Raw genomic sequence first — 24,511 nt, 5'->3', positions numbered from 1 at the left:
CTTCTGTTTAGCTGTCTGTGCCATACTCTGCTTGTCCTATGCTGCCTGTGTGTGCCATACTCTGCGTGCCCTATGCTGCCTGTGTGCCAAAATCTACCTGCCCTACCCAGCCTGTGTGTGCCATATGCTGCCTGTATATGCCATACTATGCCTGCCCTACCCCCACCTGTGTGTGCCAAACTCTGCCTGCCCTTAGATGCCTGTGTGTGCCATACCCACAGGCAGTACATACAATGACACTATGCTGGCACTATTCCTACAGTCTGTCTGAGGTGTGAAAAGGTGAACAATGTGGGGTTTAAAGTCTGAGCCTGTGGTGTGAACAATGCAGGCCGCCAGTTGGACAGCACTGATCTAGAGTTAACACACTGTTGTTTGGCTGTAGACGTGACAATCTTGAGTACAGTGATTTTCTCCAGGTGTTTTGATGGTGGTGCCTACTGAGCATGCTTACTGCCTTTTCTCTATTTACAATCAGGCATGCACAGTAGGCACTTTAAAGGAAAACTAGAGATTAACTAAAGAATTAGGCTAGAAATGTTGTAAACCAGTGCTGTCCAACTTCTACAGTGCCGAGGGCCGGAATTTCTCTAGCATACATGGTGGAGGGCCGCTAATGGAAGCCAGTTTTGACCACTCCCCCTTTTGAAACCACACCCACTTCAAACCACACCCATTTTATCACAATGGTGGTAGCACAGCAAAATCCCAAATGCTTGGTCCTTACTGTGGGGATATCAACCATCATTCATATGTGAAAGAATTATGTCATATTAAGATATACCCTTAAATTCCATATGCCTCCTCCTCCCCTGTGGATAGCAGAGCAACCCCCAGTACATAATTACACACCTTAGGGACCATTTAATGGCTATTTCCAACTGCTAACAAACTCCCACAACAAACCCCTGCCAGGTTCACCTCCCACAAGCAGCATAGGGCAAGCAGAGTATGGCACACACAGGCAGCACTCTGCCTGTCCTATGCTGTCTGTGTGTGCTATACTCTGCCTGTCCTACCCTGCCTGTGTGTGCCATACTCTGCCTTCCCTATGCTGCCTCTGTGTGTCATACTCTGCCTTCCCTACCCTGCCTGTATGTGCCATACTCTGCCTGCCCTACCCTGACTGCGTGTGCCATACCCTCCCTGACCTATGCTGGCTGTATGTGCCATACTCTGCCTACAGTACCTATGTCTGAGGTGTGAAGAAGTGAACAATAGGAGTGATTACAGGCTGAGCCTGAGGTGTGAACAATGCAGGTATTAAAAGGTGTGAAAAACACAGGGGATTACATTTTTAAAACAATACAGAGGGATTACAGCCTGAATCTGAGGTGAGAACCATGCAGGGGCCCAGTTAATCTCAGTACTGATACCATTTAATGCTTACTCAAAGGTAAGCCATCAAAGCAGCCAGACAGGTGGGGGGCAACACAGAGGGGGGTCGCGGGCCGCCAGTTGGACAGCACTGTTGTAAACTATGTTTAGGGGTCCTGTACCAGCCCAAGGAAACCACAGCCCCTTAGCAGGGAAGATCTGTGCCTCTGTAGATGCCCCCAGTAACTCCCCATTTTCTTTTTTGCTGATTCACTGCACATACTCTGTACGGCTGTCGGTTACTGAGCATAGGTACTGACTTACAATGTATTGTATATATAGAATATAAGTGTCACAATATAAGGATGATTAGTAAATAATACAGATTATTTCTACACGACAGCTCTGAAACCAACACAATTGGCATCAGAATTTAATTATCAGCCCTGTAGCATCACCCTCTGACAGGCCAATGTTATTTTCTGCTTGATAGTTTGCAATGACCCCTAAGCTTAGCTTCTCAACAGCTGCTCAAAGCACAATGAGTAACAGATTTTAGTATGGTGACCCCCTGTGAAAACTTTGAAAGCTTGGATTATTACTACTTTAGAGATGCTGAACCTTTAGGCTGGTGCAATTGGTTCTGTATATAAAATGTAATTTCTAGCCATATTTATTTTTAGGGTTTAGTTTTTCCTTAAAGTTCTTCGTAGAAGGAGTTATGAGGATTGTTTAAAAAGCAAAAGGTGGTGGACCGTCACACTAGACAAGGAAGTAACTAAAAACAGCTGTTCAACAGCTTGTAATAGAGAAACAAAATTTAATCTGCAAGCAGGGAGAGAGCTATGGTATTCTGGGGGCTTTTTATAGTAATTTTAGAGTATTTTAAAATAAAAGGCTTACTTATGCTTTAATTGTTCATGAAGACAAGAGTTTATTATGATGTTTTTTGTTCTTCCTTATCAGGTGGTAGATGTGGAGAGCTCTCCCAGCAAAGAGGAGGAGGAGGAAGAGGATGATACCATGCAGAACACAGTTGTGCTTTTTTCCAACACTGATAAGTTTGTTCTCATGCAGGTAGGCATTTACTATAAAAAGCAATTTATTAATGTATATACACTTTTTACATTTTTGGCAATGGACTTAAACTCCTTTTCTTCCTTTAGGACATGTGTGTTGTATGCGGTAGCTTTGGTCGAGGCTCAGAAGGGCATCTGCTAGCGTGTTCTCAGTGTTCTCAGTGTTATCATCCATACTGTGTAAATAGCAGGGTAAGTACAGATATGGATCAATTGATACTCATACAGATACCTGATACATGTGTCAGTATAACTTCAGATTAGTCCCTTGATCTCTCATTTACTTGAATGTCAAATGTCTGACCATGCCAGTTATGGTGGCACTTAACCCAAAAACATTTAACAAATGCTTCTTTATGCTCAGTGTTTACCAGTATTCACCAACCCCTTCACCCTTTGATGGGACTGTTTTGTCTATATTCCATTCGTTAACGAGGGAGACTATCTTTGCCCTGATGATCTAATTATGTATCTCTGAAGGATGAAACATAAAGTTGCTTCAGTTTTCCTGTTTAGCTGATACATTTTTTTTTATTTAAGCAAAAATTATATTCAGCATAAGGCCTAAAGTGTTATGTAGGCTGTTTTTTTTTTTTTTTTTTAAAGAAGTGCTACCTTCCCTATACTTAAACCACAAAAGCCCAACAACACCAGAACTAGTACACATTTTTTGCCAAAAAGGGTTTGAGTTGTTTTGGCCAGAGAAGCTACTGGTATGATCATACATTTCCTATAGCCATTAAATCAGGTATATAAAACAATTTGTGGGTTGTGAATTTTTTGTTCTATTTTTATTGTCCCCTGAAACAGTTACACTGCTTTACCCATATGTGTCTGTCATGTAATGGACTACTAACTTGCTCTTGTGTAGTAAGTTAGTATTACTAAATCATGGATGCATTTCTTGTGGATTCTGCAGTGTTTGTTCTGATGAATGCAACTGAAGCTATCCCCTCTTTGTTACAGGCTTATGCTAGAAATATAGCCCTATAAAACACTAGCTAAAGGTGTAGCAGAACTTTATAGATTGTAAGCTCTACGAGGCAGGGACGTCCATCCTCTTGTGTCTTTGACTCTTAACTTATTACAATTGTATCTTTTATTTATTTGTGCTTATTGTAATACTTTGTATTTATCTATTTTAATACCCCCTGTTTATATTGTATTCTACTGTACAGCACTGCGTACATAAGTAGCACTTATAAAGATATTCATCCATATAAGAATCTAGATTCTAACTTCCCTTTAATGTTTATGTATTCACTTCTCAACTTTGCTGAAGCTACCCCCGAACATACATTGGACAAGCTTTTTTTTTTTTTTTTTGTGCACAAGTCTGGTCCTCATTTCTGCTTCTGTTAGTAGTGCTTCTTGTCTATAGCTTGGTTGCACTTAATGTTGAATTACTTACCTCATTTATAGATCACCAAGGTGATGCTTCTAAAGGGCTGGCGATGTGTGGAGTGCATTGTCTGTGAAGTGTGTGGGAAAGCTACAGACCCTTCTCGCTTACTGCTCTGTGATGACTGTGATATCAGTTACCACACATATTGCCTAGATCCACCACTACATACAGTGCCCAAGGGTGGCTGGAAATGCAGATGGTAAGTGTTTGTATTATAATGGAAATCTAAGTTTTAGTTCACGATAATTTTTCTCTTAATGTATAGAACGAGTAATATGACATAAGCGGGAAAATAATGTATTTGGGGCCAACTGTACCTGTTCTAAAGCAAGCATTCTGATCTAATTCAAAATGCCCTCCCGTGACAAAGTTTCAGGGAAAATTGTTCACTGCTGCCTCTGAGCTGAATGAAAACACTTGTTAAGCAATTGTAATGAAAAATTGGGCTATTGCCCTACAGAGAGAAACTGGGTGCATCGTTTAATGTAGATAAAGAAATTGGCACCCCAAGAAAGACGCAACAAGCTTTTATTGAAATTAATATGGGAAAATATCACCCATGAAATGTTGTCCCATTTTTATATCTACCCCTAAAGGCAATAATATGCAAAACATAAGGAAAAATGTGCTTGAGAAAGGAACATTGTTTATCTAATTCTTATGTTTTATGTCTGAGTCTTTATGGGTGTGCTGTAAAATACTTAATGTTTCTTTTGTTTTTTTTTTTTTTACATTTTACAAGTGATAAGTTGAGGATTTGCACTTGATCCTCACTGCCTTACTCTATCCCCAGGTATCAGTTGATAGTTTGGCAAAATATAATTCTTTGCTGTGTCAGGCTTATAGACAATGAGTAGTTTCATTAAATACCTTCTCATATGGTAAAGGAATACTTATGCATCTCTCCACTGAGTATGATGGAAACTACCTGAGCATTTACGGTCAGACCAGGCTGTTTTTTGGCCTGTGAATAAATCCAGGCTTAGAAACAGCCTGGTCTAACGACCAGCCTTACAGGGCTGTTACTGTTTGTACCAGCAGTAACTCAGTTTCAGGGCACATGGAACTTGCATAGCCGATTCAGCAGCTTAGTTAAGCAGTGGTTAAGAAGGCCTTAGTCATGTGCTACAGTCTGAAGACAAGCCTTTATTAATTATATATATATATATATATACTATAAAATATAGTTGGCTTATGCCTTCCCTTATGTTTCCTGCAGGTGTGTGAGCTGCATGCAGTGTGGTGCAGTCACTCCTGGATTTCGTTCAGAGTGGCAAAATAACTATACACATTGTGCACCATGTGCCAGTCTGGTAAGCTGTCCTGTTTGTCACCTTAAGTACTTGGAGGGAGATCTTCTTATCCAGTGTCGTCACTGCGAGAGGTACAGACACAAAAACTAGCAAATGAAAGGTAATTCAAATGCAACCTGCTTTAAAGTTTCCCTGCAAGAACACTTTGTCTTTACTTTCCATAGGTGGCTACATGCTGTGTGTGAAAATTTGTTCACGGAAGAAGAGGTTGAGCAGGCTGCAGATGAGGGCTTTGACTGCTCATCATGTCAGCCATTCATCCCTAAGCCAGTGGGTAAGTGGTGAATTATATTGTTATATATGTCTGCTCTGCTACTGGGCTGGCTGCTGAATTCCCATGATCCAAAGCCAAATACATGTAGAATATGTGCCAAGACCATTGCTAATAAAGCATGATGCACCAGGTCTCTGAGTACTAATCTGCAATATTTTTGCCATACGTGTGCATTTTTAAGATGCAGCATTAGCCCTTTTAGACCGACTTGGCATCTTATATGCAGGCTCATATGGCAGGCCTACCCTACTGATATCTGGCTGAAAATTGACCGGCTGTCGACAGGTTTGATTTTTTCCACCAGATCGAGAACTGCATCTGCACGTTGATGCAATCCTTAAGGCCAAAAATCATAATAGTGCATTGCAGGAAGTGGGATTAAGTCCAAACAATTGGATAAGCCTGCTGTTGCCCACCTCAACATGGGCATAGTAAAAGAACCTTGCCAAACAAGCAGATCTTCACATGCGCAGCCAGTTTCATCTGTAAGCCTTTTGTATATCCTGTTCAGACAAAGGGTTGGGTCCAGAGTAACCTATTTTTAATGTGATTGCATGGATCATAATTTTTTTTTTTTGTGTTCACATTTTTCGTTTTAAAATCTGTTTGTTCTTCCTCAGTTCCAATTGTCATTCCAGAAAGTCCAGTAAAGCTTAAGGAACCAGGTAAATGAATACGTTTTTTTTTTTTTTTTAAAGGAACAGTAACACCAAAAAATGAAAGTGTATAAAAATAATTAATATATTATGTACTATTGCCCTGCACTGGTAAAAATTGTGTGTTTGCTTCATAAACCCTACTACAGTTTATATAAATACCCTGCTGTGTAGCCATGGGGGCAGCCATTTAAATTGAAAAAAGGAGAAAAGGCACAGGTTCCTAGCAGATAACAGATAAGTAGCATAGATTCCCATTGTATTCTACACAGTTATCTGTTATCTTTTTATGTAACCTGTGCCTTTTCTCCTTTTTTCAATTTAAATGGCTGCCCCCATGGCTACACAGCAGCTATTTCTATTAACTACAGTAGTCTTTCTGAAGCAAACACACAACTTTTACCAGTGCAGAGCAACAGTACATTATATTTTAATTATTTTAAAACATTTTTATTTTTTAGTGTTACTGTTCCTTTAATATTTAAATGCTGAATAATAATGGATTTGCTATACAATCCAATATTTTATTTTCTTATTTGTCTAATGAGAATGGTAAAAAGTAGTATAAACTATTTCCTTTCTCCTGGATTATTTAGTCTACTATCCGTCATGGGATAACTTTTCTGGGCTGCCAGCAAACACCCCACACATGCACTCAATCATGGTCTGGTCACACTTGACCCCCCCCCCTTCCTCCATGGGGCCCCCTGTGTAGAGGAAGCACACCTCCATATCAACTACCATGTCCCTTTAAAAGTCCAAAGGGATGTGGCTTGTAGTCATAGGGTAGTGAAAGTGGTAAAATTCCCCAGGCTAAACTATCCCAGAATAAGTATAACAATGCTGCAACATGTTAAGATATGGTAGACCTTTTAAAAGTGGGGGGGGGAGAGCATAAATTTACCCCTGTAAAACTTAAAAATGTAAGTTTTCATTTGGGAGTCTGTCATGCTTTATTACCAAGCTATTCAGACTCATGCATTAAAGTCATGTTCATTTATGTCCATTATAATTGGTGATTCATGAATTAAAGGGAATTTTTTACCACCTTTTATATTAACTGAAAATGCTATCTGGTTGTTTGGGTCAAGCAAAAAAAAAAAAAAAGGTGGTGTTATGTTTCGGTCCTGACTTTAAAAAAATCTGTTTGCTAGGGTAAATAATCCCTATCAGTCAGATAGCAGTTAAAATATAAAATATTTATAAACTACAGATATGGGACCTGTTATTCAGAATACTTGGTGCTTGGATTTTTTTTCCCGTAATTTAGATCTCTATACCTGCTAGTACAACTTTTTTTTTACCCCTAGCTGCTTCTTCTGCAGAACCCCAGTACTTCCGTTTCGATGGAGTTTGGTTAACTGAAGCAGGCATGGCAGTGTTGAGAAGTCTTTCTCTGTCTCCAATTCAAAAAAAGAAGCCCCGACGTTCACGGTTATGCACAGGAGGAGAGGTTTTTATTGATGGCCCTGACACAGTAGGGACAGAAGAACGCAAAGAAGGGGAAGTTGAGTGTGAAGATCATAAATCTGACCGTAAGTTGGGCTTTTTTCCCCTCAATGTTTGTTATCCAGCAACTGGTCCGATTGCCATCTTGGAATCAGAAAGGATAATATTTCACCCTCTGAGGCAAATCTCGGAGGCCTTCCTCTGAATCAACTAGCAGTTTGGTAGGTTGTATGTAGACATACATAAAAGGTTGAACTTGATGTTTTTTTTTTAACCTTTGTTACTGTTATTGGAAGTCTAAATGTATGTAGAAATATTTATTCCCATGCTCTTTCATCCCAGACTGCAATGTGGAGCCCATGGAGTGTGATATAAAGACAGAGGCAATGGGCAGCCCCGAACGGGAAGCATGTGCAGAGACAGAACCAGTAAAAGGCATGGAAGATGTTGAAGATGTTAAAAAAAAGAAAAGAAAACCCTACAGGCCAGGTTAATATTTTTTATGGGGCAAAATGCTGTTTTTTTTTTTTTTTTTCCCTCGTGGGAGGGTCTCAAAACAACTGGGGACAATATTGTCTTATAATGATATTTCTTCCTCTAGGTATTGGAGGTTTTATGATCAGACAGAGAAAAACCCATACGAGGACAAAGAAGGGACATGCAGCTTTTCTCGAGGCCTTCAGAGAGAGCCAAAATCAAGATGTTCATCCAGATGATGGTATATACATAATAGGATTTTCTCTTAGTAATATTGTTTTCAAATTGTGAAAAGGCCTGCTAAGCCACACATGGGTATAAACTCTTTGTGGGGGAATTGCATAAGTCAGTACCAGTACAACTCCCACACCTCCTTCTTGCTTGCTTTGTTTAGATAATACCATTAAGAATGTCATCTGTCTAATCTGGTCTTTTCTAAGCATACCAACATCAAAATAATTTTGTCTTTATTTCTTTTTTTTGACTGTCAGGCTAAATGATCACCAGGTGGCACTATTGGTTTAATGTAATTATTTTACCATGTATTGACAACAGTATGTACAAAGGATCCCCTTTTTTTGCATACTAAAATAAAAAAACTTTTTTTGCAGCTGCCCCTCCTGAAACCCCTACAGAAACTGGTCCAGAAACGACAATTACAGAATCTGATGACAAAAAGAAGCGAAGAGGCAGAAAAAAGAGCAAACTGGAGGATATGTTTCCAGCATATCTCCAGGTCAGACACTGTCTATAATTCTTTCTTTTTTTTTTTTTTTTTTTTTTTTTTTTTTGCCTTGTATGCTATATTTTATTTGGGTTTTGTAAATTGTATAAAGAGGGCCAAGTTACTTCTTGGTCATTACCTTTGCTCACTCAAATTGTCAACCTAAGTTACATGCTGTTCATAAACTAGCTGCATGGTGTAAAGTGATTCAAAGTCAAATTAGTTTTATGTTAGCAGATGCCAGGCCAGTTGAACTCTTGTAGTAGTGGGTGCTTGGACTTCAGTTCCAGCACTCCTTTGGTCCAACTTTTGTTTAAACATTAAAAATGGGTTATTAATGGGTTGTTGTTACTCCTATACATATCAACATTTGTTATATTTTTATTTTGCTACTTGGCATATTTCGAGCTACTAACTTCTTTTCTACTGCCCTTTTGATTTTCTGGTCCCTCTAAAATAATGCCATTTTTTACACAGGAAGCCTTTTTTGGTAAGGAATTAATAGATCTTGGCAAGCAGGCCCTTTTGGCATCCCGTCCAGTTTCTCACAAGCCAAAACCAGCACAGGGTGCTACCTTGCCACCACAGGGCTCTGTTCAAACATCATTGCAAAGCACAGGTAAGGCCACTTAATTTCACTTGTGTAATTTTTTTTATTTATGGTGTATTTTGCGAGGTATCTCTTTCCATTTTAAACAAATATTAAAAAAGTAGTAATGTTCTGACATTTAGGGGTTTTGGAGATTAAAAAATAATTAAAACAAAATTGTTCTCCAGCTCCCTCAGCAGAGCCTGTAAATGCACCTACTCCTGCAGTACCAGTGGAAGAGTCGGACAGCAGTGAAATGAAGGCAGAGAAATCAGGTTGGGAAATGTCTCTAGTTATAAGATGTTTTTTAGTGTGCTGTTTTTTTTTTTTTGTTTTTTTTTTTTTTTTACATTAGCCCATTTATTGTGAGAATAATACATAGTTTTTTTTTTTTTGCTTCTGGTAACATCCAGTCCCATGCCTTAGCATTTATTAGGAAATGAACTTCCGTGAAGGAAAACCGTGGGGCAAAAGACTAGAAATGCTTTGGTCGTTGAGAGAGTCAGTGGTGGGAAGCCTTGAGTTGCCCCTCTGCCTGGCGTCTTTCCCCTTCCTTTAACTACATTTATTACTACTTTTTTTTGTAAAAACAAATGAAATCTGAAATTATAATTTGCTTGACGTTTGGGTTCTCGTCTGGGTGAAGCCTTTTTGGATAGAACAGTAGTCCTGAACGGCTCTTCCTTAATTTAAAGTAATTGAAAATAAAGTCGCCTCAGTGATTTACATGGCACTCCACTCCCCGCAGAGGATGCATCCGAGGCAGAGGTCCTGAATGTTGCAGCAGTTACTCACATGGAAGAGAGAATTACAGTTCTGCTCCCAGAGGGAGCCCTCGGGTCGGATCTGGATAAAATCTCCATGGAGGGTTGGTCTCTCCTTTTCCCCACCCCTGCTTCTCTGTTGTGTGTTGGATAAAAAAGTATAGATTATTCTTCTACATCAGTTCTCTAAAATCTCATTGTTAATCTTCCGTTACATCCTTTTTCCAGTGTGCTGTAATGTAATGCTGCACCTTACCAAATGTGTATAGCAGTGTGTGGAATGTTTTTGTCTTAGTGGGATTCTCTTAAGTACACATACGTGGGACTGCTTTTGTTTGTCTGTTACAGACTTTTTTTTTTTCTTTTTTTTTTTTAAATCTCGGTTTCTTATTACTAAGTGTGTTAGTGTACATTTCCTCAATACTTAAATTCCATTTTTTAAAAATCTTATTTATCACTGTATTATCACATGAAGTTACGTTTTTTAAAGGAACAGTAACACCAAAAAATGAAAGTGTATAAAAGTAACTAAAATATAATGTGCTGCTGCCCTGCACTGGTAAAAGTTGTGTGTTTACTTCAGAAAGTCTACTATAATTTATATAAATAAGCTGCTATGTAGCCATGGAGGCAGCCATTCAAAGGAGAAAAGGCACAGGCACATAGCAGATAACAGATAAAACACTATTGTATTCTACAGAACTTATCTGTTATCTGCTATGTAACCTGTGCCTTTTCTCCTTTTTTCCAGCTTGAATGGCTGCCCCCGTGGCTACACAGCAGCTTATTATATAAATTATAGTAGTGTTACTGTAGCAAACACACCAGTTTTACCAGTGCAGGGCAACAGTGCATTATATTTTTATTACTTTAAAGCAGTTTCATTTTTTGGTGTTACTGTTCCTTTAAGTGTTTCCTCACTTGTGATGTAATAATACAGTTTGCTAAATTGATGGGATTTATTTTTTTTGTGAGCTTGTATATGCTGTACTTTTACCTTAAGGCCTTATTAATTTGCTCCACATTGGAGTAGTGTAACTCTCTTTTTTCCTATTAAATTAGTAGGTTAATCTATAGGCCCCCATGACTTAAGTGTTGGTATCCCATGCATGCCTATATCATTTGAGCTTTAAGCCAAAACCAGCAAATTACCATGCTGTAATGTTTACCCTGGGAGCACAGCAGAAAGGACTGAAACTTTACCAAAAACCTCAATATTCTTTAGGTTGCAGATTGTGGACAACTCTTGTATGTGACACACTCTATCTGTATAGATGTACATGCATTGCACAGTTGATGGTTTTCTCATTAATTGTAGTACTGCTAGCAATACTATATACCAGTGCTGCCCCCCCCACCCCCATCTGTCTGACTGCTGCAAATTAACTGCCCCCCCTGCCTTGTTCACACCTCAGATTCAGACAGTAAGCCCTTGCATTTTTTATTTTTACACCTGTAAGCCCTTCCATTGTTCACACCTCAGAACTTCCTGTATCTGCCACACTTTGCCTGCCCTATGCTGCCTGTGTGTGCCATACTTTGCCTGCCATATGCTGCTTGTGTGTGCCATACTTTGCCTGCCCTATGCTGCCTGTGTGTGCCATACTAAGCCTGCCCTATGCTGCCTGTGTGTGCGCGCCATACTCAGCCTGCCCTATGCTTCCTGTGTGTCCCATATGCTGCCTGTGTGCCATACTTTGCCTGCCCTATGCTGCCTGTGTGCCATACTTTGCCTGCCCTATGCTGCCTGTGTGCCATTCTTTGCCTGCCCTATGCTGCCTGTGTGCCATTCTTTGCCTGCCCTATGCTGCCTGTGTGCCATTCTTTGCCTTCCCTATGCTGCCTGTGTGCCATACTTTGCCTGCCCCATGGAGCCTGTGTGTGCCATACTTTGCATGCCCTATTCCTGTGGGGGGTGAACATGGCAGGGGTTTGTTCTGGGGGTTTGGTAGCATTTGGACATAGTTATGGGGTCCCTTTTGTGTTTAATTTTGTGCTGAGTTGCTGTGCTATCCACAGGGGAGAAGCATTCATATGGATTTAAGGGAGTGGCTTAAAGGACATGTAAACCCCACACACACAAATTTAATCGGTGACAGCCTCTTTGAAATCTTTCAATGCCTGCTACACTGGTTGTCCAGAGGTTTATAGCAAGGCTGCAGCATCCCCTTAATCACTTAGATTTCCTTCTCCTCCTGTAACCCACTCGGCCCCCTCCCTCAGGGATTTGCTTTGGCTGTTGGCTTGTGGGCAGGCTTAGTTGTTCTAAGCTCAGATTACTAAACACGCCCCCCCAGTCTAGCAGCCAGTAAAGAGATTGCATTGCTGGTTCCCATAGAAACTCAGCTTTAGCTATCTGCTTCAATTTTCTTCTCCTTTCTCTCCTGAGCTCAGCTTTACCATTACAGTGCTCAAACAAAGCAGAACTTTTATCAAAAACAGTTCTGCCTGTGTGAGCCTGTATTCTTGATGAAATGTGTGCTGAATAAGGGTCTGTGTGTGTGTGTGTATGCTGTTTGCAGATTTAAATGTCACTGATCATGTAACAGAGAAAAAGTGGGCAACGGGTGAAAGCTGCGATTTGCTTTAGGAAAATGTGATGGTGCTAGCAAGTGGAAGGGATATATGCAGTACAAATGATGTCATTTGGTTGGGGGAGACGTGCCCAATTGATATACATTGTAGGCAAATCTAGGCTTTACATGTCCTTTAATATGGCTCAATAAACTTTTTTCACAGTGTGTGATGGGTGATATCCCTACAGTGAGCACCAACCATTTGACTTTTTTTGGTGTGCTACCACCATTTATGTGGATACGGTCTTAAAAATTAATGTGTGTTAATATTTGTGGTTTAAAATAGGGGGTGGCCAAAACTGACTTGCATTATCAGCCCTCTACCATGTAGGCCAGAAAAATTACGGACCTCCGTACCACAGGAGTTGGACAGCACTGCTATATACAATTACAGATTATCATTCAGTGGGATATGTGCAAAATAAAAACATTTGCCTGGAACAAACGTTATTATCAAAGAACAAATTATCAAATGGAGTGTTTTTGGGGATTGGTTGGAGAGATCTCAATGTCATAAGGGTTACATGTTTTAATTGTACAGCAATATTTATTTCCTCTTATTTATATAGCACCAACATGTTTCTGCAGCACTTTACAGAGATTATTTATCATTCATATCCGTCCCTTACCTATAGGAGCTTACACGCAATGCACACTCTCACTCAGAAGCCAGTTTACTATCCTGTATGTTTTTGGAGTATTTAGGGAAATCGGAGTACCCGCAGGAAACCCATGCAAGACAGTAGGACAGCATACAAACTCCTTGCTGTCCCACTTTTGCAGGACAGTCCCTATATTGACAGCTCAGGCCGCAAGTCCTGGATTCTTTCTTAAATGTCCCTCATTTCCCTTTGATCTCCTGCACTGAACGCTAAAAAAAATATACAATGTTTCTCGAACTTAATTAAATAGATAGCTTTTGGCAGAGAGTCCAGAAAACTTAACAAGCTACACCTGCACTGAGATACAATTGTAACTAATACGCTAAACGGGTCTCTTGGGGCAACTGAGACTTGCAGACTTTCACCTTTTTTAGCAAAACTGTAATAACACATAAAGCAAGACCCCTAAAACCCCCAGAAATGTGTTCAAACTTTAAATAACCTGCCTAATTTTCTAAAATGTGGTATTCAGGGGATGTGGTCAAAAAATGCTCGGCAATTTTGTCCCTCCTTGCATTTTTCAAATGTTGAGAGAGGTAAAAGTAATATCACGAAGGGCCAAACCCCCGATATCTGTTGGTTTCATATGTTATTTCATTGTGAATGGTGGTTTATATATATATAGATATATTTTTCTCTGTGTAACTATTTAACAGTCACTAAAATTGCCAAATAATCATACTGGCCCAACTACTGCTGCAATATTGCCATTAGCGATAACTCTAAAATGTAAAAAACAGGCCAACAAAAACTACATGTACATTTTCAGTCACTTGCACAATATCTCTTTGGTCAGTCTGTGAGCTGGAGATTGCCCTGTGAATGTCTTGCTTACATACATTGTTCATGTACAGTGTACATATTGCACAAAGCCATTATTTACATGTGATCCCATGCGGAGGCTTTTCCCCCCATTCTGCCATGTGTGAACACATTGATTAACAAACTACTCTGTGGTCTGTACCGAGAGGGTCATGCTGAGGCAGTATCCCATCGGTCCCTTCAAGTCAAATGGTACTGCAGATTGCAGATCATCTCCCCCACAGAATTGTAAGTCAGTTTTTGTAAATTTGGCATGTAGTATTCACTCTATAGTTAGTTAAAAAAAAAAAAGCATGTTGCATAAAATACCACAAAAGAAACTAAAACGCTACAATGAGTTCACATGGGTACAAGAATAGAATAAATTAGATGCAGGAAATTGCATGAACAAAGTGCCCCTATAAAAGCCATAATTCACCCATTACTCTTAAGACCATGCCTGCTTACTCAGCTACGTGGGCTTTTATTAAAAGTTGGTCTAAGGGAAGACTTAAATATATAAACATTTCCCATGCAGTCCTAACAGTGACTTAGCACTAATACAGCTGTTCCTGTTATTCTTTAGCAAACATTTGATTTTTTTGTCTTATGAAGTACATTTCTGTAGCTGTTATTGTTATATGGGATGCATTCCAAGGATAGACTACTAGTAATAATGATCAAAATGCCCTCTGCCTTTTGCATGCCACTCTTTTTAGTTAGATAACAATTACAGCAAGTTAATCTATACACACATTTTCTTTTGGATTCATATGAAAGCATCGCTGTATCAGTCATCCAGCCTGTGGTTTGAAGTATACCGAAGACTGTGAATAATTGTTCATCCCAAATGTAAAAATTGCCTCCCAGGAGTTTCTATAAGAGCTAATAGGCATTCTTCTTACATCATTCTTAACTGACCTTCAGGCTGACTTCCTCTTCCAACACTGTCTTTCTCTCTAGATTAAGCCAGCCTCACTGTTTTGATCCGTTGGCTTAAAGAGAACATTGGCTAGGTTGTTTCAGTGCTAGCAACTTAACTTTCAAACAGATTCTGTGCTTTATGGTCTCTATTTAGGTCTTTAATATCATCTTGGAATAACATCTATAGAGGCTGCCTTGATCTTCTGCTATAAGTGCTAGCAGGTGTTATATCCATTCTTCCCTTCACTTCAGTCATGCTCTATGTTCTCACCTTTTTATTTTTGTTTTATCACTAAGGCTATAAGATTCTAACACATGGTACAAATGTTCTTTCTGTTTACATGGCAGAACTTCCTAAGATGGAGAACACAGACATACAGCAAATGCTAAAGGATGTGCTAGGGCCAACAGACCAGGAGCCGACTTTAAACAACATTGGTGGCAGGATGGATAGTTCAACTTCTGGAGCAACTAGCCAGTCCCCGCAGACCTTTCTGCAAGGTAAACTTTAGTGATAAACTCATATTCTCAGTATGTAATGTGCACATAAAAATTTGGGTCATTATATATAGTTTGTAGAATTTTAGATCTAATATCCTTCGAACCATCCCGGGACAAGAGAACCTTTTCCCAAACCTCTGCTTTCAGGGCTACAGCAGCCAGACTTCCTAGTGCTTAATGAGTGCTGTTCCATGGTCACTGTAGCCTAGTAGTCTGAACTAATGAAGGCCTAAAAATAATGCTGCATTTGTAGTAAGCTTCAAAAGGTTGTGGTCTCATGGTGGTATAAATTGGCAGTGCTGATTGTGGTGAAGTGGTTTGTGCTGAAGTGGTTTGGTTCCATACCCACCACTGTTAAAAATTAAAAATGGTTTATAGTCCGTAGCATTTGTGACATCACTGCCCACATTGCACATGCTTTCGCTAGTGAATTGTTCCTAAAATAACAATGAAAAATATATTTTACTGTCATTTACCATCATTTCCTTTTCAAATAAATCTATATGTATTTTTTATAGGTGTGTCCCATCCTACTACTTCTTATGTAGAGTCTTTTTCACAGTCTGGATTCTTGGAGAACAGGTATACATAAACTTTTCGTTATGACATCATAAAACGATTTTTTCCCCTGAACTTTTACGTGTACTAAGGTGTACACCCAAAGTATCAGTGGCTGGCAGTACCATGGGCTTGCACAGTTTCCAAACGCAATTGGATATTTGCTTTTGAGTTTCTCAATTTGCCAATTTGGTTGTTATTAGTGTTTCTATATGTAGAATTTAGTGTGTATTGCGTTAAATTAGTCCTGGTCTGTTTTGATATACTTGTACACATTTATTTTTTTAGAATTTCTTTTGATTATAATGCTATACTAATTTATTTCATTATGAGCAGGAATTCTGTATTCAGCCCTGAACACTGTGATAGTGAGAGCTCTTGGCCTACAGCCTCCACTCCAACTACACCTACTGCTGAAGGAGAGGCTGATGGCCTGTCCTACAACCAGCGTAGCCTACAAAGGTGGGAGAAAGATGAAGAGCTGGGTGAACTTTCAACCATATCACCTGTCCTTTATGCTAACAAGAATTTCCCTAATCTCAAACTGGAATACCCGGGTAAGAAATATATTTCACAATATGAATTAGTTAATTTTGTGTTAGACCAGTGTTTCTCTGATGTAGAGACTGTCATTTGCGAGTTGTCTAAGGGTCAAGGAGATGCAGATGCAGATTGTGTCATGCAGTGGGATGCATGCAATTTTCTGCTCAGCCATGTTTCCAAGCATTTTGACCCCAAGATGGAGTAGGCTTATGTTGTTATATTACATAACGTTTCTAAAAAGCTGCTAGCTCCAGTGTATACAATTGTGTAGAGTGAAAGTGTATATGCTTTGTGCTTTACTGTCTTCCATTTTTTAAATGCACATTTCTGACTAAGTTAAAACTGGCTGTTAACAGTTCTTAAAATAATATTGATATCTTCACTTTTCATTGTTTCTCACTATTGCATTACACTGGCACCAACTAAATAAAAAGACGGGAGACTTGTTTTTAATTCAGAGCTGCTTTTCTTTAGATTGGACCAGTAGGTGCAAGCAGATCATGAAGTTGTGGAGAAAAGTTCCAGCACCCGATAAAGCACCATATCTGGTGAGTTTTTGTGTAACACTGAACTGTGTTAATTTTGGCGTAATGATGTGGTAATAAATTATAGCTTTAGCTATAGTGGGCAAAAAAAAGGCTGTTATCCTTAAAGGACAAGGAAAGGCTAAGTCACTTGGGGGTGCCAAAATGTTAGGCACCCCCAAGTGACTTTAATTGCTTACCTTGTACTGGTGCCCCTGTTAGGAGAAAACTGCACCAGCCCGGGGTACCTGTACCGAGCACTTCCTTTTTCTGTGTTTCTTGGGGGTGCCTAACATTTTGGCACCCTCAAGTGACTTAGCCTTTCCTTCGCCAGTTAGAAGATTTTGTTGGAACTCTTACTATGTTAGGGATTCTTGCCTACAACCTTGTTTTTAACTAGCATAGGGGGTGGTGGGGTAGAACCCGATTAAATTTTTGAAACATTGTTGAAAAGTTACTGCATATTGATATGACTGATCTGTTTGATTTCTATAAAATATCATGGTAAGCTGCTAATTAGTAAACCAACGTAGAATGTAATCATTCATTATTTTCTTTACTGCTCATCTTTTATTACTCTCTCAAATCTGCGTGGGGGGGGGGGGGGGGGCAGCGGCGAACTGCTTGTTTATAGTTTGTACCATTTGGAGGCAGGACACCTTTATCCTAGATACATTACACCTCTCCTGGTCTGCCACAGATGCTGACATCTTTTCCCATTCACAGCTGGACAATATTGGCTTTCAGCCACACAGGCACTTTTAACACCTGAATTCCTGTCCTAAAGAAACCATTGAAACCTGTAACCTGTATTTATTGGCTTGGCTATTGAGTCTATGATTCCCTGACAAAAATTCCCAACCATAGTTAAAAAAACTCTATCTTTTTAGCTAAAGGTATGGAAGTAATACTGGAATTGGTGTCAATCACACATTCTGACCTTTCAGGACCTTTTCATCCCAGCTGTCCAGGAATTGGCACAGTCTGGCTTGGATTTGGTCTTGTCATTAGGACCCTTCAAGGCTCAGGTGTCTGCCCTCTGTGCTGCACCTGACGCTTATACTCGATGTCAAAACCTTCATTCAAGATGCCACTCCTTGAGACTCTCCCATTTCAGTCCCTGTGTCCTCCCTGGGACCTTAACTTGGTCCTGCAGACCCTTTAGGAATCATCCTTTGATCCTTTGGCCTCTATTTCCCTTTCCTGGCTTACATGGAAACTGCTTTTGCTGGTGGCCATCTCCTCTTTGAGTTGTGTATCAGAACTAGGGCAGAGCAGACCTCCATACAGTTTTATATGTACTTCCCAAAGTGGTTTTCAGTTCCACATTAATCGGGAAATAATATTCCTAATAATAATATTCCTTCCTAAACCCAAAGAAGGCCGCCTTACACTCCTTGGATGCAGTTTTTGCCCTAAAGTACTACTTTGCAGAACCACACACATCCGCCAGTCTAAGGTTCTATCTGTCACTCCATCGGGCTCTGCGTAAACAAAACACCATTGCTAGGTGGGTTAAAAAAAACCATTTGCATAGCATACACGGCTCGGAGTAAACCTCGGCCACTTGATGTTCAAGCATACTCCATACGGGCAGTCAGCACCTCGTTGGCATTAGGAAATCGAGCTTATTTATTTTTTAACCTCTGGTGTTTTTATGTTCCTGTATTTGCTTATAAAAACTGATGCTTTGTTGAGGGGTATTGGTTTGGGAGAAGGATACTTTTTCCTGTAGTGTCCTGCCTTCTAGTGGTGCAAGCTATACCCCACAATTCCTGTGTCCCACAAAAGACTGAAGAACAAAAATTTAAGACATGTAAACCCCTCACAAAAATGTAATCTGTCTAAAGCTTTTTTTAAAGATTTCAAATAACTTGCTCCAGTTGCTCAGAGGTTAATAGTAAGGCTGCAACATCCTCTACTTTGGATTACTACTTCTACTCTAACCCCTTGACCCCCCCCCCCCCCCCCCCCCCCCCCCCCCCCCCCCCCCCCCCCCCCCCCCCCCCCCCCCCCCCCCCCCCCTTAGCAGTTTACTTAAATGAATTTGACTTTTGGCTACTGAGCATGCTTACTTTGAAATTGAGGCAGTGAAACGTCTCATCTCAAATTACTAAACATGCTCCCCCCCCAGTCTAGCCACCAGTGAAAAGGTGGCATTGCTGGTTCACTGGGAAACACTACTCTAGATTTCTGCCCTATTTTTGTTTTCTCCTAACCTCGTGCCTTGAGCTCAGCTTAACCATTACAATGCTCAGTTAAAGCAGGACCTTTATCAAAGTAAGTTCTGCCCTGTGTAAGCCTGCATTCTCTATTGCATAAACCTTACACTGAATAAGGGTCTCTGAAAGCATGTTCTTTTTGCAGATGAAAACGTCACTGGTGAAGTGTCATAGGGAAACGGGCCTCCCAAACAATTTACAACTGGGTCTTCAATTTTTAACTTTGCAGGGAAGATCTGTTTTGATTCATGCCTCCTACATGAAGGGAGCTAAGTCTTTGGTTACAAAAACACATTTTAATATAACCAATTCCCTACATTTTTTTTCTATACTACTAAGCGCATCTGTAACTGGTCTTGTTAGCTGTAGGTGCTAAGATTTTTACAAAATAAGCTATTTTTAGTCTGTAGAATGTTCTCTGGTGTAATTTTGTTGTTTCCATCTTTAATCCCTCAGCAAAAGGCCAAAGACAATCGTGCCGCACATCGAATAAGCAAGGTTCAGAGGGTAAGACAATTTGCGATTCATTGGAATGGTCTTGTTTACTTGGTCAGCCTTTAAATGCTATTTTTGGTCTAGCTAGCTTTGAATTCCACAATCTTTTTCCACTCGGACCTTAATTTTGGGCATTAATTTAAGACATTGTAACAGTTAAAGTAAAGTAAAAATATGTTTTGCATTGCAGTCCTAGGGAATCAGTGACTGTATTTTAAAGTGTGCCGTTCCTTCTTTTTGTCCATCCTTAAATTACGTGATTTGCTATTACCATTTGCACTGATATAATACTGCTGCGTAGCCATGGGGGCAGTCATTCAAGCTGAATAGGGTAAAGGGGCTCAAGTGTATACCGCAGAGAACAGAGAAGTTGTCTAAAATTCAATGGGCTTAGTTCTTTCACAGGATGATAGGTGTTGCATGGCTTTCTAATGAACTAAAGAATGATAGCTTCTCTAAAATAGGGCATTTGTAAATACGTTTTTTTGCTTTTGTTTTTTTAAAACACGCAATTTAACTTGTAATAAAACTCCACTGTTTGTGCTGTCCGCTTTATAGAAGCTGAGTCTTTATGAATAGTATTCTAGAGGACAACTGTGTATGTAACATACATCCAAGAGTTATTTATTGTAATTTTCCTACAATTTTTTTTTAAATTTTTTGGACTGAACAGCAGGCAGAAAATCAGATCAACAAGCAGGCCAAAGTAGAAGTTGCACGAAAAATAGACCGTCCAGTGCTTCAGCTTCAAATCCCACCCCATTCAGGATCTCAGCCTGGTTCAACCCCAGATTTTAGGACTGGTGTTCCAACTGCACAAGATCCCTTTCTGTCTAGTGGCTCTGTTTTGTCTACCTCCTCAGACTTGTTTTTAAAGCCTTCACCAGCTGGCACACCAGGGGTGGAGTCACCTGGTGATGTTTTCTTTAAGTTGCCACCCCCTTCACCATCCCAGGAGCACATGAACAGTTCTCCTGCTTACTCTTTGGATCCTCGATACCAGTCTTCCTTAGGACAGTCTCCAGTTTCTTGTGGATCCTTCCAGACTATGTCTGGCACTGAGAATCACCCTGGACCCAATGCACAACAAGCAACTCACAACTTGGATTACCAGAGCTCTCACCAAGCCACTACCCATCACCAACCTCTTACTCCAGAGCCCTTTATTAAACCACGTTACCCAGCTGGGTCCCTTGATAACCTGTCATTGATAGGGAGTCCTGGTCCACGATTAAGCCAGTCATCTGAAAACTCTAGCAAACCTGGTGAACCAATGATGTCTCCATCACGCTATGGGGATCCCAAGAGACACTCTGATGGAATGCTTTATCAGGTGAAAAAGGAAGATGTTGGTTCTCCTGGTTATCCCCACAGTGTTGGATCTGCTGATGGAACAGCAGAGATGAAATTTGATGTGTTTAAAGCACCTCTAACTCCACGGACATCACAGATTGAGCCTCATAGCCCTGCATCATCCCACAGAGATCCACACTTGTATGCACAAGTGACATCACCTCAGCACCACTCTGACATGTACAGGCAATCATCATCTTCTGTTTCATATACAGATCCCTACTCCCAGCCACCCTTAACTCCTCGGCCCCAGTCATCAGAAGGAAGCTGTACTTTGAATCCCCGATCTATATCCTCAGATTCCTTTACTCGTGTCCCAACAAGCCCACAGTCTCAGGCCAGTTCTCAGTCCCCACTGACCCCTAGGCCACTTTCTGCGGAAGCATTTTGCCAATCTCCAGTGACCCCACGATTTCAGTCTCCAGACCCATACTCACAACCTCCCTCTAGGCCTCATTCTCGTGACCCTTTTGCACCATCTCACAAACCTAATCGACCCCAGGTTACAGAACAAGGGTTTAAACCTTCCAGTCAACTTCTGCATACCTCTCCTGTTGGATCAAGCTACCAATCATCCCAGGAGGTCCACCCTAAAGTACCAGTGAATCAGCAACAGAATTCAATGTTTTCTCGCTCTCCTGGTGCCAGTGTTTTTCCAAATGCTCAGAATCAATTGTGTTTTACTTTCCCCCATTCACCTGGGGATAGTGTTAAAAGTTCCCCCTCACACCAGCCTAACCTTCCTTCTTCTCATTCAATGAACACCTTTCATCCCAACAAGCCTCAGAGTTATGCCTCTCCCAACAGCAACACTCCCTCTTTCCATGCAGCCAACAGCCCACATTCATCTGGAAATAGCAGCACTTCTGATGTATATGCACAATCACCTCACAGACCTCCTTCAGTTTTGCCTCAAGAACAGACATTTCAGTCCCCTAGCCAACGTCAAGGCCTTAATTCTCCAGCAGAAAAGCAGAGGGAAGACCTTAGTGGAACTGCAAATGCACTTGGCACAACTCCCAAAGAAGGGCCAGAACTTCAGAGCACTCCTGATCCAGCGCTGAGTAATATGAGCCAGACAGAGCTGGAAAGACACAGACAGGTTTGATGCATATTCTTATTGAGACATTTTAAAATATATTAACGCATGTAATTGTAGTGTTTAATCTTAATGTGTTTAGAATGCATTAATTATAAAAATTCTACATGTTTAGAAATTCTCACATTTTTTTAAGTGCACTATTAATTAATGGCTCACTGGGAATTACTCTAATTTGGTCTTTAAATATGAATATAAGCCCTGGGTTTTAAAACAATGCCATTCTTTTTTTTAGGATGGTCATTGTGCTGCAGTTCTCTCTGTAAGAGCCTATCAACCCAGATAGCTGCTAAAACACCTAATTAGAAAACTGAAAAACTTTTAAGAAATAAAAATGAAAACCAATTGCATATTGTCTCATGATATCAGTGTCTACATAATGCTAAAAGTTCATTCAAAGGTGAACTACCGCTTTAAATTTTTTTTCAATTTTTTGATCTTAAGATTTTGAAATTCCAGGTTGCTCTTAAAGGGTACCGATCACCCTTATATTGTTTCCTCCACCAGAGGCGCTGGTTAATAGAGCCCACGCTGCAGGCGGCCATGTTGGTTGGCGTGCAAGTGCATAATGAACTTTCTCCCCAATCGCTAACTATGCGCATGTGAAGGAGCGTAGGAGCACTGAATGTAAATTGCCCTCCTACGTCACACACATGCGCATAATGATCGAGTTGGAGCAGGTAGCCCAGCACTGCATATATATATATATATATATATATATATATATAGCCTTGAGAAAGGTCCCGATGGGGACCGAAACGTAACGTTGGCTGTTCATGCGTTTTTAATACACAATTGATTGTTTTTTGGAACATAACTCGGTGTTGCTGGTCTTTTACCTTGCACCCCGCGTTTTGATCACCACAGGCTCGTCATTATAATATTATATATATATATATATATATATATATATATATATATATATATATATATTTTTTTTTTTTTTTTTTTTTTTTTTTTGCAGGCTCTATTAGCCCACACCTCTGTTGGGGGAAACAATATAGGCGTGATAGTTAAATACTTTTAATTTTCTGTGCTTTATGTTGTGATAGTTATTTAAACATCTTTTGTATTCTCTTTTGCTTTTATTTATTTTCAATTCCTTTTTTCTTTAGAGACAGAGATTACGAGAGCTCTTAATCAGACAACAGATGCAGAGGAACACTTTGCGTCAAGAGAAAGAGGCAGCTGCAGCTACACTGAGTTCATCCCATCCAGGGTGGAGTGCTGAGCTGAGCGGGCAAAGCTTTGATACTGTGGGGCGAGTTGGGATATACCCCTCTGCACAGGTGTGTTAGAACCTCTGTGTAGAAGCTTTAATTAAGTTCCATGTGCTTGTAAAGCTGCTACTTTTTGAACTGTTAGATGCTTTTAGACAAATTTAAGTGTTAATGTACCATAACTGATCCATTTCATCTACAGTTATAATGGGAAATCTCTTTGAAGAAGAAACTAAAAAATAACACATTTTTATTGCAGGAAAAAGCGAGTCTCTCAGTTATACCTGCCTCTCCTGGTACAAGTAAACCTTCTGCTCAGTCTTTCCCCCAAGATGATCGACTGAATATGCCTTTGCCTAATGCATCTCCTGGGACTGTTGACAATTCTGGAAGGTGTGTAGTGCTAAGTGTTTTGCACATTCCCTCTAAATGTTTTTCCTTTATAATGCGAATGTATGTGTTTGTTTTAAAAATCACACTGAAAGAATGTAAGACTTTCATACCTGTAGCCAACATAAAAAAAGAAGCTTTGTTCCTGTCTGCTTCCTACCTTCATGACTATCTCAACCGTTATTTACTAAGCACTTCATGCCAGTGGTGCTTACAGTCAAGATTATTTTAAAGTAATGCTGTCATGTGAAAACATGTTTGTTTTTTTGTTTTTGTTTTTTTTCTTTAATGCATTAGTTTCAGTTGCAGGATTCTGCTCTAGAAGCTGTTTTTTTTGTTTTTTTTAATCAAAGCACAAACAAAATTTTTAATTTTAAAATTTCATATGGGACTAGTGCCACAGCCATGTGACTTGTGCTCTTATAAACTTGCACCACCGCTGTGCAAGCTGGAGTGATATCAACTCCCTCCCTTCTCCAACCCCCCCCAGCAGCTGATCATCAGAACAATGGGAAGGTAGCAAGTCTGGCTCCAGTTTTATAACTAAAAAAAAATACATTGACTTAAAGTTCCCAATCACATTTGAATAAGTACTG

At 40.0% G+C, this 24,511-nt stretch overlaps 1 protein-coding gene across 6 annotated transcripts in view; it reads left to right on the top strand.

Moving 5' to 3' along the window:
- kmt2d (lysine methyltransferase 2D) overlaps nucleotides 1-24,511 on the top strand; it is a 73,140-nt gene that overhangs the window by 20,757 nt on the left and 27,872 nt on the right. For 2 of the 6 annotated variants that reach the window (XM_031897155.1, XM_031897153.1), the window contains exons 14-34: nucleotides 2,284-2,394; nucleotides 2,484-2,588; nucleotides 3,819-4,000; nucleotides 5,021-5,185; nucleotides 5,279-5,388; nucleotides 6,009-6,053; nucleotides 7,370-7,579; nucleotides 7,836-7,982; nucleotides 8,095-8,211; nucleotides 8,582-8,706; nucleotides 9,172-9,313; nucleotides 9,472-9,558; nucleotides 10,032-10,151; nucleotides 15,359-15,511; nucleotides 16,030-16,093; nucleotides 16,406-16,626; nucleotides 17,087-17,160; nucleotides 19,815-19,865; nucleotides 20,527-22,308; nucleotides 23,421-23,594; nucleotides 23,785-23,918. In XM_031897155.1, the coding sequence (XP_031753015.1) occupies nucleotides 2,284-2,394; nucleotides 2,484-2,588; nucleotides 3,819-4,000; nucleotides 5,021-5,185; nucleotides 5,279-5,388; nucleotides 6,009-6,053; nucleotides 7,370-7,579; nucleotides 7,836-7,982; nucleotides 8,095-8,211; nucleotides 8,582-8,706; nucleotides 9,172-9,313; nucleotides 9,472-9,558; nucleotides 10,032-10,151; nucleotides 15,359-15,511; nucleotides 16,030-16,093; nucleotides 16,406-16,626; nucleotides 17,087-17,160; nucleotides 19,815-19,865; nucleotides 20,527-22,308; nucleotides 23,421-23,594; nucleotides 23,785-23,918 (4,319 nt within the window). Of the gene's footprint in view, nucleotides 1-2,283; nucleotides 2,395-2,483; nucleotides 2,589-3,818; nucleotides 4,001-5,020; nucleotides 5,186-5,278; nucleotides 5,389-6,008; nucleotides 6,054-7,354; nucleotides 7,580-7,835; nucleotides 7,983-8,094; nucleotides 8,212-8,581; nucleotides 8,707-9,171; nucleotides 9,314-9,471; nucleotides 9,559-10,031; nucleotides 10,152-15,358; nucleotides 15,512-16,029; nucleotides 16,094-16,405; nucleotides 16,627-17,086; nucleotides 17,161-19,814; nucleotides 19,866-20,526; nucleotides 22,309-23,420; nucleotides 23,595-23,784; nucleotides 23,919-24,511 lie in introns of all 6 variants that reach the window. The other 4 variants (XM_031897152.1, XM_018091677.2, XM_031897151.1 and 1 more) reach the window with 3 other exon arrangements.

The sequence above is a fragment of the Xenopus tropicalis genome, chromosome 2 (genome assembly GCF_000004195.4).
Source record: "Xenopus tropicalis strain Nigerian chromosome 2, UCB_Xtro_10.0, whole genome shotgun sequence".
NCBI classification, from domain to species: domain Eukaryota; kingdom Metazoa; phylum Chordata; class Amphibia; order Anura; family Pipidae; genus Xenopus; species Xenopus tropicalis.
Note: the sequence above shows the minus strand (reverse complement) of the source record. Positions and strands in the feature narration are given on the sequence as shown.